This window comes from Ctenocephalides felis, unplaced genomic scaffold (assembly GCF_003426905.1).
Source record: "Ctenocephalides felis isolate EL2017-DRISC unplaced genomic scaffold, ASM342690v1 CF-g0.4_SCAFFOLD_03572, whole genome shotgun sequence".
In the NCBI taxonomy this organism is placed as follows: Eukaryota; Metazoa; Arthropoda; class Insecta; order Siphonaptera; family Pulicidae; genus Ctenocephalides; species Ctenocephalides felis.
Window position 1 is genome coordinate 13,528,973 of NW_020539726.1, and position 21,315 is coordinate 13,550,287.

General features: G+C 28.3%; 3 protein-coding genes across 3 annotated transcripts; all 3 read right to left on the reverse strand.

Annotated features, from left to right (window-relative positions):
• Positions 1 to 5,586: 5,586 nt before the first annotated feature.
• LOC113388114 (septin-interacting protein 1-like) lies at positions 5,587 to 11,981 on the reverse strand. Its single transcript, XM_026625519.1, has 13 exons — positions 11,760 to 11,981; positions 11,353 to 11,490; positions 10,907 to 11,085; positions 10,699 to 10,836; positions 10,345 to 10,535; positions 10,093 to 10,285; positions 9,807 to 10,010; positions 9,150 to 9,347; positions 7,957 to 8,194; positions 7,191 to 7,412; positions 6,909 to 7,115; positions 5,915 to 6,033; positions 5,587 to 5,811 (listed from the first exon to the last, which is right to left on the reverse strand). The coding sequence occupies exons 1-13, from the start codon at positions 11,863 to 11,865 to the stop codon at positions 5,587 to 5,589; spliced, it is 2,358 nt and encodes a 785-aa protein (XP_026481304.1). The 5' UTR covers positions 11,866 to 11,981.
• A 749-nt stretch (positions 11,982 to 12,730) lies between these two features.
• On the reverse strand, positions 12,731 to 16,011 carry LOC113388115 (protein HIRA homolog). The gene is made up of 8 exons (XM_026625520.1): positions 15,998 to 16,011; positions 15,305 to 15,473; positions 15,085 to 15,190; positions 14,619 to 14,876; positions 14,092 to 14,188; positions 13,880 to 14,014; positions 13,237 to 13,468; positions 12,731 to 12,920 (listed from the first exon to the last, which is right to left on the reverse strand). Exons 1-8 carry the CDS (start codon positions 16,009 to 16,011, stop codon positions 12,798 to 12,800), a joined length of 1,134 nt encoding a protein of 377 aa, XP_026481305.1. The 3' UTR covers positions 12,731 to 12,797.
• A 2,584-nt stretch (positions 16,012 to 18,595) lies between these two features.
• Positions 18,596 to 21,146, reverse strand: LOC113388116 (protein HIRA homolog). The gene is given in 9 exon segments (XM_026625521.1): positions 18,596 to 18,767; positions 18,832 to 19,160; positions 19,224 to 19,318; positions 19,565 to 19,618; positions 19,621 to 19,748; positions 20,054 to 20,216; positions 20,377 to 20,485; positions 20,596 to 20,750; positions 20,951 to 21,146. Coding segments are annotated over 9 exon segments (1,401 nt in total).
• Between the last annotated feature and the right edge of the window lie 169 nt (positions 21,147 to 21,315).

Consider the following 21,315-nt stretch of genomic DNA (forward strand, 5'->3'; position numbering starts at 1 on the left):
GGCTTTGGAGGTCAAAATGTCGTTTTTAAATTATAAAATTTAAAAAATCGATTTTTTCATAATTCTAAAAGAAAAATAAACCTTTTTAAAAAAACAATTAGTAATTAGTACGGAAAGTTCCAGCTTTTTGTCATTATCATGTTTGTGTAATGAGCCATAAAATTTTGATAAATTAAATGCGACCCGTAAATTAAAAAAAAAATTTCAAACTCGGAATAAAAAAAAAATATTATTAGTTATTTTTTACCATTTTTATTATATGATCGTTTTTAAAAAATTAAGTCAACAAGCCGAGCAATTCGTAAAGCAAAATTTACATCCAGAGACGTATAAAAAACGATATTACATTTTACTGTGGAATGATAAAACATCACGACACTAATTGTAATTAATTATAATAGCAGTGGAATCAATCTTCTATGCTTATTGGAAATTGATTATAAACTGTAACATGCTGCAGAAAATAAATTTAGATATTGTAAATGTATGTTCTTCAAAACAAATTGCATAACATGCAGATGTTTACGCAGATACATTTTCGATACAATAATTTTGAATTAATTGAGAGTCAACTCAACGAATTCAGAAACAACTTTTTATAATTTTTTAAAAATGGTTTCCATAACTTCGTTAAGAAGTATTTTATCTGATTAGATAAAAGAGATTAATCATGATGAATTATCATGGAAAGCTTATCTTATATAATCGCTGGCTAACATAGTTTTTATTATAGAATCTTTTGTTTTGGTTAGTAAATTAAGTATCGATGATACACAGCGTATACTGACCTATGTGATATGATGTAACAAAACTAGTGGTGTATGGCATCGTGCCTTAAGGCAAATTACTGGAACTTTCCGTACCATGAGGAAGTATTCGAAGAATATTAACCCTTACGGGACGGCACCGATTTCAAAACAATCTACTGTACCGGCTGTAAACTTGATTTCATTGTGTATGTTACGCAATTTGTGGTCATTGAAGGACATACTTTATTTTTGATCATTTTATAAAGAATAGTAACGTTTAAAACAATTTTCAACATGCATAACGGATGAGGTACTTTTCTGTGAGAACAGACTATACTATTTACAAGACTTTTCACAAAATTGTGGTGTGACATGGGTTTTTGTTGTTTTTCTTCTACTGCTTACTTCACAAAATTCACCAGTCGTTTTGCCATATTTAAAAGCGCGCGGTCGTTTTGCCATGTTTAAAAAAAAAACTATATAGCAAAGAAAAAGGCTAAAAATACTTCTAAGTAACTAAATTATTTTCAAAATACAACACTGTTTATTACTGCTATATGTAATCTATTCAACATTTTGATGCAAACTGAGTCATTGTTTATAAAATAGCCTGTGCCTCACAGATAGCCTAACAGATACGTTATCCACTCAGGTGGACAGCCGTGCCCAAAGAGTTAAATGTTTTCAAATAGATTATTATAAATACTGGAAGACCAACCTTTGCCAAAAACTAATCATCACAACTCACTATCAATAGGAATCGAATGTTTTTTTGAACCATTCAAATCGGTTGATCCATGCGCCCGAAAACGTGGAGGAAGAAAATTGAGGACATACAAAACACACACACACAGACATTCATTTTTCTGAGGTATGCCAAATTGTTCAGAAACCTCTGAAACGTGAAGATATGCAAAAAATTTTTTTTTTTATTTTCGTCCCATCACTTTAACTTATCCTACGGGAAGTTAATTATATGCAAATGGTAATTATTTTTTGATCTACAATTATGTGGTAGGATATACGAATCGTATTTGACTAGACTTAATTTCTGCTGATAGGATGTTTATTCAAGCCAAACTATATGCATTCGTTTACAATCGCTTTAGTAGAGGACAAAAAAATCCTAATTAAAAAATCAACTGGTTTATCAAATCACTAAAAAGACGATGGCCATCAATCGCCATTGCCGTAACCATACCATCTGTGGCCCGTGGCAAACGTTCTTAATGGGGCCCATCGGCAAAAATCGACACGTTGTACTCACAATCAGATTAATTTTAATAAACGTCGAAATTTTTCAGAGTACTCAATTACATGTTGTATATGTTTCACTACAGACCATTCGCCTCCTCTCTTAGTGTTAGACGAGAGTAGTTGTAAAGAAAAATACTGATGTAACTTCAATCGCAATGAAGTAAAATAGATAAAATCAACATATACTGAATTGATTTATATAAAATCGATGCATAAAAATTGACGCAGGTCTATATATTCAATTAAAAATATTTCTGAGTTCGCCGCCTTTTAGGTCGAGAAATTTGAATCAGGATCCCCTGCTGGCCTTTTGCGATCCTCGACACGCTATAGTTACAACATGGATGATGCCGAAATATTGTTTATTAAATGCAAATATTGAAAGAAATGCCAGGAAACGAAAACCAAGCATTATATTCCAAAAGAAATGTATATTTTAGTGAAGCACATGTACATTTCTATAATGTTATATATCAATAATATATAATTATTTACTTCCTACTATTCGCACAGAATAATCTATTTTTATTTTGTGCAAAACATATTTTTATTCAGAGGCGACTTATAAATTATCTTATATAAGTTACTTATAATAACTTATAATAAGTATAAATATTTTATACAAATATAGATCAAAATTTATCAACAATAATGTGGATACTCACCTATACGCAATTCCCAGCGTCAAAATTTTTTTTGAAACATTTAACACATTTACTTAACAAAAAAAACACAATTTTCACTTCACAAAACGATCAACAACCATAACAGTCCACTCAGAATCCTTTATAATGTTCTACATTAGCACAACACTTCAATCAACGTCCGCACTGCACCAACCGCACGATTAAAATAAGTAGCCGTACATACTTCCATGAAATCTTCAGGATCATGAAGTCATGCCAGGTTTATTCTTTTACTAAAGTGATGAAACTGTACCATAGAAGACATCTGAAGTTAGATCACTAATTCGAATTCCGAACTCAGAACATGGATTATATAAATTTGTACATGCGAAATAAAACGAGATTCATTGATCTTGTGACCAATAAAATTAAGTAACTATCATAAATAAATATAAGTATAAACTATTATTCCTAATATTAAATATAATTAAAAACTAGAAGCTAATCCTAACTAGAAGCTCTCACATAATACTTTCACGAGACTTCCCGATATGTGTAAAAAAAGCAAATTAATCAATTAAAAATCAATATATTATTTTAAAAGTGATTCAGAAGCGTAGCGTACCTTGGGACCAAGTATAAAATGCTGTTCGAGTGCCTTTAATAAGCGTAAAAATTTTACACAAAAAATTACATTAAATTGAAATAAATTAGGTTTTAACGAATAGTATTTTCGGCAAAATGCCGAATACCGAATATTGTCGCTGAGCGGCGGCAGCGCCTTTGATTTTAAATAGGTCATAGATAAAAGAAGAGTATATATTCGGTATTAACCCGAATATTAAAAAAAGGTGCCAATAAAAGAAGAGTACGTATACGGTATTAGGCCGAATACTAAAAAGGGTGCCGAATATACCGAATACCGAATAGTAACCGAATATTCGGTGTAAGCCTAAAATAAATATGTATTCAAAATAATTATCAATCTGCTACCTTTTCCAAAAAACTTTGTTTGTTGCGCAATTTAGATTGAATACACGTTAAATATCATTTGTGTCTTTTTCTGCAAGAACACTAAATTATTTATAGCTGATGATAATTTTAGTATTTCCGAAGTTTCTGCCTTTTTCGAATTTATTAACTTCCCGTAGGGTAAGTTATTGTAATGGGCCGAAAATCGGAATTGAAAATTTTTACATTTCTCGACGTTTTGAAGGTTTCTGAACGTTTTGGCATACCTCAGAAAAAATGGATGTGTGTGTGTGTGTGTGTGTATGTGTATGTGTTGTGTGTGTATGTATGTGTGGATACAAATTTCCAGTCACGTTTTAGGGCGCACGGATCAACCGATTTGAATGGTTCCAAAAACATTCGATTCCTATTGATAGGGAAAAGAGCTGATTAGTTTTTGGCAAAGGCAGGTCCAGCCGTTTCGGAGATACGGAGCAAAGAGTGCGGAAAATAGAAATCGAATTTTTGAGAGAACGGAGTATCCGATTTGAATGATCTAAAAAACATTCAATTAGTAATGATTAGGAGAAGTGTTTATTAGTTTTTGGAAAGCCAGGCCCAGCCATTTCGAAGATACGGAGCTAAATATGTAAAAAATGGGCAGTTTTTGATAGAAGTAAGCGTCCGATTTGAATGATTCAAAAAACTTTCTGCTTGTCTTAACAAAATAATTGATTTTGGAAAAAAAATTTTGTCCCATTTTTTTTTTTTTTTTTTTTTAGTTTTTTGTTGAAACAAATAATTTCAACTTTGCAATTCAGTTTATATAATTCTTATAATATTAGACAATGTTACAATATTTATAATAATCTATTTGAAAACATTCAGTATTCCTCGAACATTCCGTTACGGTACGGGAAGTTCCAGCAATTTGCCTTAAGGCACGATGCCACCCACCCCACTAGTTTAATAATAACTTTTGCCTACACGCGTTGTGGTCTCCGGAAAATTAATACGATAGATAAGGCGGCACCTACACACGTAAACGGTGTAAATCCATTAATTTATAACTTTAATGGAGATTTGTAATTAAACTACTTTTTACGTTAAGAATCTGAACTCGATTACTGCAAATTTTTATTAAAAATAAATTAAAAAAAAAAATAACTTCATTAATTAATTTCAATATACCGGTCAATCTTTACCATAAAGCATATTTTTGAATTTTCAAAATTGGTTCAGGATTTTTGGCAAAAACGTTAACGAAAAACTATGCACAAATAAAAAAAAAACTGCTCAGCCGGTAGTCGTGCAGAACTATTAAACAAGAAAATTCTTATCGAATTCCATCAAATGGCATTTAAATTTTTAAATTCAGAGCAGCCGTTTTTGAGAAAAGATTGACCAAATGTAAAATTTTAGAACATTTATTTCTTTAACACATACATACATTCGTACTTTATCGATTGTTGGTATCAAAAAAAAGGAAACAAACTTAGCAAGTCGGATCTTAAAGCAAAAACAAACGTTTCCTTTGGGAAGTATTAATAAATAAATACTTAAATCACATAAAAATAAATAAAAGCTGTATTATCTAAGAAAAAATTTAATGAATGACTATTTTTACAGCTTATTAAGTAATGTTAATAAATAAACTTCAAATATCAGGTTTCGCGAACAAGTAATTTGATGTCTAAAGTATCAAGTTCAATCTATATTGAATATCAAGATGAGTTGTAAGTTCCTAGTCATAATAAAATTATCCAACATTATTATTTAAGATATTATTATTATTATAAACAAGATATCAATTCAAGAATGAATATAAATTGAAAATTTGAAAGCTCATATGCTATGGAAAATATTATTCAATAAATATTTTTTTTTAATTTATTATAAAATCTTATTTAATATTATACTATAAATAAAAAATAAAAATTTACTAGATACACTACAAATACATTGCATAAATAATAAAATCATCCATAAACTTTAATTATCATCTAGGCAGCGCGTTCCATCATTTCTGCCAGACCCATGGGTTTATACGTAACCCCATCTAAACATACCATCAGTACACTTCTATCTATATAACAAAATATGTTCCCAACTTTATATAACTGTTTTCCCTCGTATCTCCTTCCCATCATAGGCATGAATAGAATACCATGCTCCAAACATCTTTGAGCAACAATTTCCCGAAAACCTAGTGAAGCAATACCCATCTTCTGGAAAATTGAAGAAATCTTTATTAGATTTGAAATCAGTTCTCATAACTCAAGTTTGAAGTTATAAAACTTGTATTGTAAATAAAACTCTAAATTTTCTTACATCTGCACTAAATGCTGGTAAAGCCTTTGGAGACGGAACGCGTTCTTTATATGTTGTTGTTTCAGGCATACCTCCTCCAATAGCACGATGCATCATTTCTAAGGCTTTTCTAAAATATTCTGGAAATAAAAAATATATGGTCAAATCCCGTAAAAATACTCAAAAGAGATTAAATATGACGCAAAATCATATTTTTTTCATTGCTAAGCTAAATATTCATTTTATATAGAAAGTTTAATTTCACAGATTGTATTTATTTACATTGCTTAATGAAACTAGTGGGGCGCATGGCATCATGCCTTAAGGCGAATTGCTGGAACTTACCGTACAGTAACATTCAAAGAATAAAAATAATCAGTCATCAAAAATGTCTATGAATAAATATTATAAAAACTAGAATTTTCATTATTTGTTTCTTGTAGTTATTAAATATTCTATGTAGTTGTTATTAAAACTTATTAGATTAGACGACTTTGTTTATATATGTTTGAATGAAATATATATAAACAAAATCTAATTAAACGGACTTATTGTTAGAATGAACATATTTTATTTCAAATGCATCAATTTTTCGTTCGCGAAATATATGCACTGAGTTAACAATTTTAAATAGTTTGTGTAGTATCAACTATACAAACATAAAAAGTATTAAAAAAAATTTTTTTTTAATATTACCTACCTATACCAAAAACTAATCAGTACGTCTCCACATCAATACTAATCGAATGTTTTTTGAATCAATCAAATCGGTTGATCGGTGTTCCCGAAATCGTCGACGAAAATTTGTATCCGCACACACACACACGCACACACATACATCCATTTTTTCTAAAGTATGCCAAAATATTTAGAAACCTTTGTAATAATATACAAAAATTTTCATTTTCGATTTTTTTGCGATTACTATAACTTACCCTACAAAAAGTTAAAAATAATAGAAGTATAATTAATTATAAACAGTTCACAATTGTTCATGATTTGATTTTCAATTTACCTTTTATATTAATTTGTGTTAGCATATCCTCATTAAGTAAACTTTTCCAATAAGAGTACCAGTTGGATACTTGATGATAATCTGGTGATTCATTTAACCACATTGTCAACATTTGAAGCCATTTAGGGAAGAAATATTTCTCTAACAATTGTGCCATTAATGGTACTGATAATAAATCTTTCCACTCCCAGACTTGATTCCAAAGTTCTGAAATAGATTTGCAAGTTAGAGAAATGTTCTGATTGTATTATAGATATGTGTTTATATGTATAAAGATTTTACCTAAGTTTTGTTGAGTTCTGGTAATTACCAACTCAGCCAGTGTTGCTTGAAGTTTAGGTACTATATATTTAAGTAAAAACGCCATAAATTCGCCCATATCAAAAACGTCCTTCCATGGTATGAGAACTGCTCTAGCACTTCGATCTGAAGGATGCCAAGAGCCCAGGGCATAGCCCAACTTATCACGAATATTTGGGTAAACCATGACTTCCAATCTTTTACCTAAATCATGTAGCAAATTCAAACATTTTCATATTCATTCCTTTTAAAATGTATCATAATGAATAAAATAAAAAGTAACTCCAATTTCATATTCTTCATAATAATGTTAATCACAAATTATAACAATTAAGAGAAATATGAAACATATATGACAAAATTGTAATCAAGTACATGAATCTCAAAATATTATCCTTAAGACATCAACAAATTAATTTTTAATATAATATTTGTTACATTGTCAAAAACAAATCAAAATAAGAAAACATTAGCTTTAACCAAATCAAAAATATAAGAATGAAAATTAGTTATTAGATATGCCATTTTATATCTTTCTGTTATTTCAATATCTTTCTAAAGGATATATTTTTAAAAAATCTAAATTTCTGTTTGTGAAAAGATTGAACTTCCAATTTCTAGCATTCGATCAATCAATCTAACTAACAAACAAATTAGGTCCATCAAATTTAAACATTAAGTAAAATACTAAATTTTTTACATGTATTATGACTTGTGTTTTGATTTTTGTATCTATTATCAATTTTACCTAAAATTGGTGCCCAGGGGTGAACCCAAATATGAATTGGTACTATGTCAGTTGTAGGGTCCCATTTAATAACTTCCTCTGTAATCTTTGGTAACAATAATTGGTCATAAATATTATTACGAACCCAATTTGTAAATAGAGGATCCCAAATTGCCAAAAACTGGATAGCATCATTAGGTTGTTTCGGATTCCATTGTTCTAAAGCTGATTGTAAATGGGGGCAAACGCTAAACCAAACCTGAAAAAAATAATATTCATTAAACAGTAAAACAAAAATGATAATGATATGAGTGTTATGTTTTTTAAAAAATAGTAGTGAATATGTAACTCATAAATAATTTTATGGAATATTGCATAAACAGAACTTTTCTTTATCATATTTAATTTAATATATTTTCTAAACATTTGTTTTGCTAAAACGCTGTATAAAATAAATTTATGTGCACTCTTGGTGCACAAAAATGTGCACATTTCCCAAACTGATTATAGTGCGTATGTACATTCACAGGTAAATGTGCACACTTACCATTGTGTTTTGGTAAATGTGTACTTTTAATATAAATGTAAATTTAAATATAAATATAAATAAAAATCCTTAAGTGAATAGTGAATATTTAATTATTAATAGTGATATGTGAATAGTTAATAGACAAATAGTTAATAGTTAAATAGTGGATAGTGAATAGCGATAAGTGAATAGTTAAATAGATAAAAAGTTAATAGTGATAAGTGAATAATTCAATAGTTAAATAGGTAAGCAGATAAATAATAAAAAATTAATAGTTAAGAGATAAATAGTTGATAGTTATTGCATTAAGTAGTGGATATTAAGTAGTGATAAATAAATAGTTAATAGTAAATAGTGAATAGTTAATAGATAAATAATTAATAGTTAATAGATAAATAATTCAAAGTTGATAGATAAATTGTTAATAGTTAATAGATAAATAGTTAATACTCAATAGTGATAAATGAATAGTTAAATAGTGAATGGTGATAAGTGATAAATGAATAGTTAATAGTAAATAGTGAAAAATGATAAGTGAATCGTTAACAGTTGATAGTTAATAGTAATAAGTAATATAACTACTAAGTAATATAAAATATAGTAATATATCAATAATTAACAATTGTGTAGTTTATGCCTTGATAACAATATGAACATGAAGTCTATATTACAAATGAAATCTTACCAATTTTCCAAATGATTCTATTCCACTTTGTTTTTTTCCATCATATAATATATCTTTCCATTGTTCGATAAGCTGTATATGCTGCTTTGGAAAATGCAAAGGATTCCATCCATTCATAAATGTTTTTAGTTTGGGAGCTACAACTAGATGAGCAAGGTCCCAAAGTTGATATTCTTCATACTCCGTTGCATGATTACTCTATTGATACAAGATTTTATTTCAATAATTTAATAACTTAGAGTTGTTTTTACAATGGTTAAATTTACAATTCACTTTAAATACACATGAATGAAGGCAATTCTTAAAATTTAAAGCCTAATAAAATGGTTACTAATTAGCGAAAAATAATTTAACACTGTATGTACTATTAAATATATATTTAACGTAACTTTTAATACTCAAAGTGAGAAAATAAAAATTGGTTTTATTGTTAAATTTAATAGTCTAATGCACTTTCACAGTTGCTTCTATTAATAATGATTAAAATGCACAACAATGGAGTAAACTAAAAGTAACAATTTATGAATTAAATTCAACTCCAATTTTATGCATTCATATACAAAAATTAATTTGACCTATTATTATTTATAAAAAATTACTGAATTATATTTTAAATCAATTTCAAGTTAAAAAATATTTATTAATAAAATATTTTACCTGAAGTATTACTAATTGTTCTGCCAGTTCATTCATTCCTATATCTTCTCTCTTAAGATTTTGTACTATTTCAAATACTTTTTCTAATGAACTTATATAAGTTTGTTCTATTGAAACTACATCCTGCAAAGCTTTATGAGCATGTTCCATAGTAACTAATTTATCAGAAGAGTCCATCACAATCTTATCATTCGCAATAATATTCTGCAATTATTATTTCAACATGAAATCTTTATTCAATATGTAATTAAAACTTTAAAATATATAAGGCTTTACAAAGACTTACCTGTTCATACATTTCTACAATAAGATTTAAATTATGCATTAATTCCGGTAGTGAGAAATTATTTCTCACTGCATATTGTTTTTCATCATATAAATTATCATCATTAGTTTTTGTATGTTTTAGAGCATGGTATCCAGATAAAACCCTTTTTGTAGGTCCTGTCATATCAATTATTTTTGTAGTTTCAAATTCCCTAAAATCATTCATTTTACATGAAGATGAGCAAATTTAAGCAATATTTAAATTACTTACTTTTTTAAAGAATCTATCTTGGGTTGCTTATTTATCAACAATGATTCCGTTTTCATTTCACTAAAGTTGTTATAAAAATATCTGGTTTTATTTTTCGGTGATTTATCTCCATCCTTTCTTCGCCATTTGTTTAACCTCTCTTTATAACTCGATGACTCTTTCTTACTACCATCTTCAGTAGCTTGTCCTGACTATATCATAATCATATTTTGAAATTATTATACACAAATTTGAAATTACTTATACACAAAAAAAATTAGACAAAATATTCCATTATGCAGGTATTTTAAAAATACTAGGCAATTTATTGTTGAATCAATACCATATCATAATTAAATAATAAAAGCAACATACTTTTTTATCAGCTACTTTAGGTGCCTTTTCAGGACCGTATGCTCCAATGGCTCCCCTGCCTTTTCTCACATGTGCTTGAACTGGCGCAGAAATACCTTGCAATGTTTTTCCAAGTCCTTTACCGGGTTGATATCCCATCTAATGCAAAAAAATGGAAACCAAAAATTAATTATAATATTAAATCGTTTCGTTCTTTATAAATAGTTACCTGTAATAACAACTTAGCACCAATACCTTTAGTATGCTTCTCCCAACTGCCAACTCCTTGTTGAACAAATCCTTTCTGTACACTACGCATGCCAGCTGTCTCATTACTTTTAAAACTTGCCCTCGGTTCCTCATCTGACTCACTCGATGAATTTATAACTTCTGGTTCTTCTTCCTTTTCTAAAATTGATTGAAATGAATGAAAATAAAAGCTGAGTTATACAAATCAAATAATATTCAATGTATCTAAAGAATTTAACCACCCTTGTATTTGATTTTGATTTGAATATTTAAACATAGTTTTAATTAATGTAATAATGTATAAATCTCTAGCATTTTCAAAAACTATTATTTAATAATAATTTTAATTAATAGCAATTAACATGAGAAATTAAGCAAAATGATATAATTTAACACATATTATTTATGTTTTATCATAATCTTTACCCTCATCTTCGACTTTTTCTTTTTTTCCAGATTGTTGAATGCCACCAGCAATAAAGTTGACTGGTGCACTATAATCTTTTGGTCGTTTCCTCCCAGATTTGGGTTCATCATCTTCACTATCATCCGCTGCCCAAATACCTTACACAATTAGAAAAAAAATTTATCACAAATGTAGTGAAGAAAGTAAAAGTAATAAATTGCTTCATAAATAATGTCAAAGAACTTTAATTAAATAACTTATTGGTAATTAGTACGTTTACACAAATTATGCAAAAACAATATTCTTAAGCTATGATTTAGAAATAATCAGAAACTGCTAAAAAGATTGATTTCAATATTCAAGCACAGATATTATCAACCTAGGATTAAACGATTAAATTAAATTATAAATTTAAAATGAAGCTAACCATATATCTGTTGATTTTTTGTAGGACGTCTTCTGCTTCTAGGATAAAATTCATTTTCTAGATCATAATCTGTTATTTCAAATCGTTCAACTTCATCTTCATCCATTTTTGTAAAACAAAGCTTTGATTATTAAAAAAGCACAAGGTGATATTCGGCAAAAAGATGTTATCTTAATTATATGTCAAATGGAAAACAAAAAAAATCAGATACATATTATCATGGATGAAATATTTCTCATAATTTTTTGGGTTTTCTTTTATATTTTATTATATGCAAACTTCAAAAAATGTCTTCAAACTAAAAACAAAGATATAAAATAATACAAAGATAGGAACAGGGAAATAAGTTCGCTTCGAGCAAACAGCGATTTATGAGCACATGCTCTCTTTTTAGTTAAAACATGTGCTATGCTGTCTTTTCTCAGACAGGAACCATTATACTTGTTTATCTATGGATTTTGCACTAAGATAGAAGGTGTCAGTGCTTCTATTCGACAATATGGTGCGCTACCATTTTTTTTGTCGGCGAACGATAATATTGAATTCTCTGAAACAATAACGTTCTAATACAAACTCCCAAAAGAACTATAATTACTTTTTAAAATTAAGATTATTCAATAAAACAGTTTTTCTGCAATTTATTTATTAAAGTATAAAATAATTCAAAATTATGTTTTATAAATAGTATAATTGATATTATGGGATACATAATCAAAAATTTACATACTTTCCAAATTTTATAAATAATTTTAATGTACATCATATATTGGTATTTAGAATAAATATAAATTTAGTAGCAATAAATGATAAATTTAAATTGTAAAAATTACTTTTAATATTTACAATTGAAATGGAATAATGTTTTGTTGTGATAAAACTTCTTAGGAAAATAAAATGTAAGATGAATGGCAGTCAGTTGTGTGAATTATTAACATATGATACAAAATGATTAGTACTATTTAAATATAATTAGATTAAGAATTTCATTATACAAACAAGTAATAATATTTCTTAATGAATAAATATATTTTGAAGAACTCATAACTTTTGAGCATTTATTTCATTTATCTGATCTGAATATTCTAAATATATTCTTTGCCATTTAACATGCTTCCTCAGAATTCGTAGGCAAGATTCTAATAGTACATTTTTGTCAAGTCCCTGGAAATGATAAATAATTTTGGTCAGAAATTCTTTCAACATAAAAATAATTCTAAAAATGACATGAACAAACTATTATAGTCTGTGTTTTATTTTAGAATGATTACAATTGATATCTGTTGCATTGTTGATATAAAAGTATTGTAAACATGCATAAGATAGTCATATTTAATAAATATGAAAAATTAAGCCTATAGAGATTAATAATAAAATATGAATCCTCTCATAAAAATACAAATAAAATTAATAGCCTTAGTATTTATAGAAGCAGACAAACTTTCAGGGTATTTAGTCACAAATAAAAATTTATATTTACCAATATTTCTCGTTTCGAAGTATTATTTGCATCTTTGGACATCAAAATAGATGAACCCAACAGATCATCTAGTACTCTTCTCAATGCTTGCTCAGGCCCATGAGCTCCTAAATGCTCCATAAACGCTTCTAGCCAATATCGGAAGTCATCAGCTGATTTCAAGGCCTCACTTGCTATCAATTGTGATTCCAGAAAGCTTTGGGCTGCTGCATGCTGACGAGTATTACCAGCACTAAAAATTAAAGAAAAAGCATACTATCATAATTAATAGAAATTTTATAAATTCTCAGTATTTGTTCTTGTTTTGTTTCAATTATTCAGCCCAATTTACAATCTATTTTTATAATTTTGAATACTTCAGTACTACTGTATTTTTTTTGTGGTAAGTGGATTTGTGGCATCATAAAATTTATATAAGAAATGAATTGTTCAATATATCTGCAGCGATTTAAAAATGAAATAAAAAAAATAATATATTTTTTGAGCCAAATTGGCATGCCATAATCAATTTTAGAATTTTAAATGCTCTAATCTATATAAGACTATAATATAAGATATTTTATATAACATATTAAGTAGTATCTTATATTATATAAAATATGCATTATTGTAAGCATTATTAAAAATATAATGAAAAATATACCCATATAACATGGACTTGGCAGATATTGCATGTTGTGCAATAGTCAAAGCTTGTCCCCTAGGAGGCGGAGTAGCTTTAGAGACGGACCACATTCCTATCCTCATTACAGGGTCTCGTGGATTACATAACATTATCCTATAAAGCAACAAAAAATAAATTACTTAAAGATAGTCATACTTCATACCATTTAATTTTGTTAAACATTAACTTACCATGTTTGTAGATCCTTACAATAAGTATATGATTTGCCATTTGAAAATGTTATGATTGGCATACCAAAATGTGTTAGAGCACAATTCAATAATGTAGCTGAAAAAATAACATACATTTTTTAAACAAGATTCCTAAATATTCATTTCAACTATATGTAAATATGGCTATATGCAAATAATATAAAAATCAATAGATCTTAATATTTTCAAATAAGCTTATATTCTTTTATCAATTATTTTTCAGTAAAAACAAAAGAAGTTGATTCAGAAGAATCAGTTGTACATCTTTCAACTTCCTTTGTTGAGTCTAGAAAGACAAACTACTTTTTTTTTCATATGCTATGCAATATAAGAAAACTTATTCAAAGACAAAACTATAGAAGTGAAGAATTTATGCAAGTTAATAGAAATACTTTCATAAATAGAATAATAAACATTACATATATGATTCTAAATTATATGATACATTCCATATCAAAATTCAATTTGATGTTTACTATGTTCTTATTATTCCAAATTTGTCATACCATCTGCTAAAAGATGTCCAAATGTTTCACGAAAAATAGCTTTTCTTTCAGATATATTCCAAACCAGAACATGTGAATTTGTTGTTAGTGCAGCTAAATAACTTGTAGGTGTTAAGACTAATCGAATACAAGGTCCTGGTAAAGATATTAATGGCAATGCAGGCTTTCCTGAGGTAGTCTCTAAGCAGTGAATTACCATATCTTCACAAGCCACTGATATGAAAGAAGCTGTGCAGGCTGCATACACAATTGACGCACCTTTTATAACAACAATTTTTTTTATTAAAATCTATTTAATATATTGTATCGTACGTACTGACTTTCAACAGTGTCATTTGAATAAGTAATTTGATTAAACATTTTTTGCTAAAATTAATATAGATTTTTATATAAACCATAACTAAGTATACTTTAAGTAAACAATATTAAAAAAACATTGCTATATTTTAGCTCCCTATTGACTTACCAGTATAATACTGCCATAAGAATTTATTATCCGATAACATTGTAGAATTGTATGCTTTAATACTATGCAAATGTCCATGCTGTGTCTTTAGGAAATTGTTTGAAAACTGGAAAACAGATTTCATTTAAATGTAAATTACAAAAATTTAAATTAAATAAAACAATAAGCTTTAAAACTTTTGTATATGTTCTTCATTAAATAATCAATTATTATGTATCACCTGTATTTTATATTTTCCTGCATCCCGAACTACATTTCCAGTAAATGCTGCTAATGGTCCTGCTTGGGATATATTAGATCGAACATTATCTAATTTAGTTATTTTTTCTGGAACTGCAGGTCCAACACTTGGTAAATCTAGAGCCCTTTTTAATTTATTATCGAGAGGCCTAAAAAAGATACATTAATTTACAAGTATTAATCATTACTGAATACAAATTTAATTAGTTGCAAGCAGAATTTTGCCTTGAGAGAAGTTGTATGAATTTCCTGATACGTGTATATGATAAGCTTTGATAATCAATCAATAAAAATTGAGATTGTTTTTGGATTTTTAAAAATGACTAGACTTTTAAATTTTTTAAATCCGTCCAGCCGTTTTTGAGAAAACGTCGGCACAAGGTCAACAATCAGCTCACAACACACATATTTATCAAATTTGGTTTCATTTGATTTAGAATAACGTGAAAAATAAAGAAAACATAATTAGCAAATCAGATGTTTGGCAAAAACAAACTTCTCCTTCGGAGGTTAAAAATTTGTAACAGGATACTAGTTACTATAAATAAAAGCTTGAAAAATATCATAAATCAGGTTTAAATAAAATATTTGTCTAGCACCTATGGAGATTGAAAAGAAAAAATGTTTATGTATAAAAAAATAGACTTGCTATATTCGGCAAAATACCGGATACCGAATATTCGGCATGCTCCAGAGACCGAATACCGAATATTCGGCAACTATTCGGAAGGTGCGCCTTAAATCGTTCGTAATAATGTAATTACTATCAATAGTTTATTCAAAATTTATGCCTAGACTTGTAACCACTATTCGATTACTCTTTGTTATTTAGAATATTTGGTACAATTTATATTATTCGGCCGAATACCAAATACTTGAATACCATATGTGATTAAGAAATAAATGTTAACATCATGAAAAAAGCGATTCTTTACATATTGTATGAATGTGTTTTCAATTATTTCTTTCATGAATATTTAATTTTTTTTTTATTACCACAATATTATTTTTCATATATTGGGAAGGCTAATTATAATGAAATAAAAATAAACTGATCAAAAATATTGTTTGTATATTTTGCAATAAAGGGCCGATAATACAGCTCTTCATTTGAAAATGCTTAGATTGAATTTAATGAATGACTTTATTGTATAATAAATAATATAGATACAAATAATGTGTGAAACCATTGAATGAATCATATTAGATATTATAAACATGTGACAATAAAGTATCTTGTGATTCAGTAAAAAGCTTTTCACGTGTTGAATTCTAATCTCAAAAGTCGATCAAGTTTAAATTATTCTATATACAATAACAGAATCTTCATATGTTCATATTATATATGTAAACTAAATACTTCCAAATACAGATCCATCGCGAGCTCTTTATCGCATAAAATATAATACACCAACAATGCTATCGCTGAGCGGCAGCGGCGCCTTCGATTTTACTATTCGGTATTCGACCAAACATTAAAAAAGATGCCGCATATGCCGAATACCGAATAGTAACCGAATATTCGGTGCAAGCCTACTTTATTGTAGATCTATGTGTGTAACCATTGAATGATATTTATTAATATGAAATGAATTAAAATTGTTAATATGAATTAAATAGCATAAACATGTAACATTCTTTGAAGATTGAGAAAAAAGTTCTTCATGTTGTCATTTATAATCTCAAAGGTCGATAAAGTTTAAATATTATATATATATATATATATATATATACAGGTCCGGATTTAGAAATTTGGCGCCCCGGGGCACTGACAAAAATGCCGCCCCATCCCTGAAATTTTACGAGCTTTCGAACTTTTTTTTAAAGCAATCGCGGTGCTTCAGCTGCGAGGGACAAAATATAGAAGCGCGTAAGCGCCGCGTCGCAGTCTAACGGATAAACAATGTTACAGAACTTATATAAATATAAACAACATTTATACTTATTATTATAATATCTTTAAAATATCTGATAATTTAATGTGCCTATGTCTTATGATCACTTTTGTCCGCCAAATGTTTCTTTCTTTATTGGATCATCGAAACCGCTAAACCTGCCCTCCACAAATTTAAGCAGTTATTCTGTAAATTTTTTTGACTGTTATTGGACGTTTTTTTCTCAAAAACTAAATTATCATTTTTGGCATTTTGGCCCGTATCTTCAAAACAGTTGGACCTGCCTTGACCAATAACTAATCAGCACGTCTCCTTATCCATAGGAATTGAATCATAAATCGGTTGATCCGTGTTCTCAAAATCGACTTGAATAATTAAAATATTAGATTTGTATTGATGGGGAGACGTGCTGATTAGCTTTTGGTACAGGCAATTACGAAAAATGGTAATTGAGTTTCGATATTTCTTCTCTGAAACAGCTACGCAGCGCGATTGCTTTGCAAAAAGTTCATAATTTTCGAAAAATTTCAAAACACAAAAAAATGTTTTAGAAGTATTTTTTTTATTTTTCAATAAAATTTAAAGCTTTTTATAAAATGTAATTTTCAGTACGGCATGTTTCAGTAATTTGTCTTAAGGCACAATGCCATGAGTCACTAGTTTAAATTTTTTTTTTTGACGCTATAAGCTTGGAAGTGCACAAATACGTCATTTTAAGAGGGCTCGAGAACTAAAGAACATATTTTTCTTGAACTTTCGGCTTGTTAACGGATCTCTATATTAGCCAAATTGCCAAAATGGATAACATATTACCAATTTGATAATTTACGTTCGGAGAGGGAGGCAAGGCAAATTAATAAATTTTAGATATCATTTATTTCAACCCAAATTCTGCATTGAAATCGTATTATGTTTTGTTAATTATATTTCTTGAAATAAAAATGTTGTTAAAAAAGTTGATTATATTGTATAGAATTTTTTTCTCACTGTCCAAATTTTGCCGCCCCCCAAAATTTGCCCTGGGTAGTAGCCCCGATTGCCCCTACTGTAAATCCAGCACTGTATATATATATATATATATATATATATATATATATATATAGCAAAACATTTCTTCATAATCTATTATGTAAAATGAACACTTCCAAATACAGATCTGTCCTGAGCTTTTTATCGGATAAAAGATAAAACACCAACGATGCTGTCGCTTAGCGGCGCCTTTGATTTTAACTATTTTGTATTCGGCCGAATATCAAAGAAGACGCCAAATATGCCGAATACCGAATAGTTTCCGAATATTCGGTGCAAGCCAAATAAAAGTCCATTTATTATGTATAAAATATTTAGATTATCAAAATATTGTACTTACGATTCATCTACAGTTTTATTATTATCATAATCCTATTAGATGCAACATTTGACTTAGGAAGAGTGACTTGATTACACATGGTAACAGAGGGTTTAACCATAGAATTTGTGATACTAGCTGCTTTACTGTTTGACATGACTGCACTGCTTGGAAAACTAGTTCCATTTTGTAAACTATTTCTATAATTGATAAAATGATTTTTAAAACATGAGAAAATTCTATATATTTAAAAAAGAAACTTACGATTCTACATTTGCTGGGATAAACATGGGAGTAATTCTACGTTTGCCATCAGATGTTCTCGTTTCAATCTGTTTGTTTATTGGTTTTGGTGCAGTAGGGGGAGGTTGTGATTTATTGATTATGGTTTCTTGTTCAACACTAACATTTAAACTTTGGTCTTTAATCGATACTTCACTAGATACTATTCTTGTTTCTTCAACACCATTTACTTGATTTGGCACTGGTTTGATGGTTTCATCCAATAAATCACAACTTTCCAGAATTGTGCGATTTCCAGAATCATTTATGTTTTCAGCTGACTGTCCATAAAGTCTTTCATATAATGCATTCTATGGAAAGATAAGAATATAAGAATAAGTAAAAAATAACTTGCTAAAAACAATGTTAAAAACCTTTTCTGCACTCGTCAACAGTCGACCCATTTCTTCACTTTTAAAATGCAAGCATGCTACACTGCCATCCCAACTACAAGCTAATAAAGACAATCCTACAAGAGATTAACAAATTCATTAATAAATTAAATAAAATTTAAAATAAAGATGAATGATAAATATTTATGGAAAACTTTATAAATCTACTTGATCATTAAATTAATTACAAAAAATACAATTGTACATTCTCTTTAATACACATTTTCACTTAAAAAACAAGTTGTAATATACAATTTAATTAACCACTGATCATTTTCTAATAATCACTGAGTATGTTTATCAAAAATAAATTAAGAATTCACCATCAGCACTCCATGAAAGATCCATTACACTCTTTGTGAATAAATCATGTATTGCAAATAAGGTCTGTGATCTGAAGTGCACCAAACAGATAATGCACAATCTCGTGATCCCATAGCAAGACAGCAATATTTGACAGGCCGGGCTCCAGGCCTAGCGCCTCGTTCCATTATATTATTGTTGAATCTCTGTGAGAAAAATTGTGTATTTATTTCCTGTATTGTTAAAACTAGAAAATAACATTAGAATAACAAATTGAAAGCTTCTCATATCACCTGATATATAAAATCAAACCATTATCATACACTTTTTTAGTTTTAATTATTTTTAGAACTCTTTTGTTGAAAAAAAGTTAGAACTAAAGAAGAATGTAGAAACTTAAAATATTTTCTTTTTAAACTGCATTAATTCTCTATTAAATTTTATCAATATCACAAAAAGTGTGATTGTTAGAGAAAGGTGTGTGTTGAGCTGTATTCAAATATATACACTTACACACATTTACAGCTTTTCTGTGGCCAACAAAATCTTTGTCACTGCTCCATCCATCTCGTTCAATTATTTGGGCTGTTGGACCTCTGCCATTCATGGCATGAGCTGAAACCAAGTACTGACCATCTGGTGACCAGGAAAGACGCAAAACATGAGTAGTACCTAAAATATTACATGGATTAAAACATAAAAATAATAAATAAAATTATTATGGTATTTGAAGTAAATGCAATTAATTTTAAATAATTATAAAATTAATATAAACAGAATTATAGTTTGAATATTAACTAATACTTTATAATAATGTATATAAAAGGAATACCTCCACATTTAGCAAAAGGTTCCGTAATAACAGCTTCTTGCATCCAATCTGACGTACGCCAAACTCTAACACTCTTATCATCAGATTGTGAAGCTAAATATTTACCAACCTAAAATTTAGCATTCATTTATTGAATTATCGAGTTTATTATAAATTTTCAAAATAATATAAATTATAATATATACAATCAAATATAATTAATGTAAGTTTCATACTTACAGGGTCCCAAACCACACCTTTCACCATTCCCGTATGCCCACTAAGTTGTTCTTTTACAGTAAAAGTTGTAGTATCCCAAATAATTATTGTATTATCAACACTGCAACTCATTAGCCACCGATCTCCTGGTGACCATGACAAATCCAAAATATCACCTGCAAAAATGGTAATATGATTTAATTTAATTTATTTATTAATAAAACAAGATTATAACATTCAAAGTCTAAAAATTAAACGCTATAACTAACAGAACACTCAGTAATTAATTCAATTTTTTGAAAAATATTGACCTATTACTTTTACATTTAAAATTAATTATATAGTAAATATAAGTGAATTTACTAGCTTTAATTACCTTGATGAATTTGTAAAGTAGCTGAACATTTCCAATTTTCCTTATTAACAACCTTGCTACCAAAAACAGTTCCGCCTGTTCCTGCTCCTTTCTTCCATATCTTGATCAGTTTATCATCTCCCGCTGATGCTAACATTGTTCCACTCCAACTCCATCGTACACAATTTACGCAAGCTTTACAAATATAATTATACATGCAAAATATTATTACATAAATATTTTGCTATATACTATTAAATTAAAAACAATGCAATGAAAAATATTATACAATACTAACAACTTTTTTCTTAAAAAAATTGTTATTGTAAATAAAAAGATATTTGCTATAATTGCCAGATTATTTTTAATATGTAAATATACAAAAA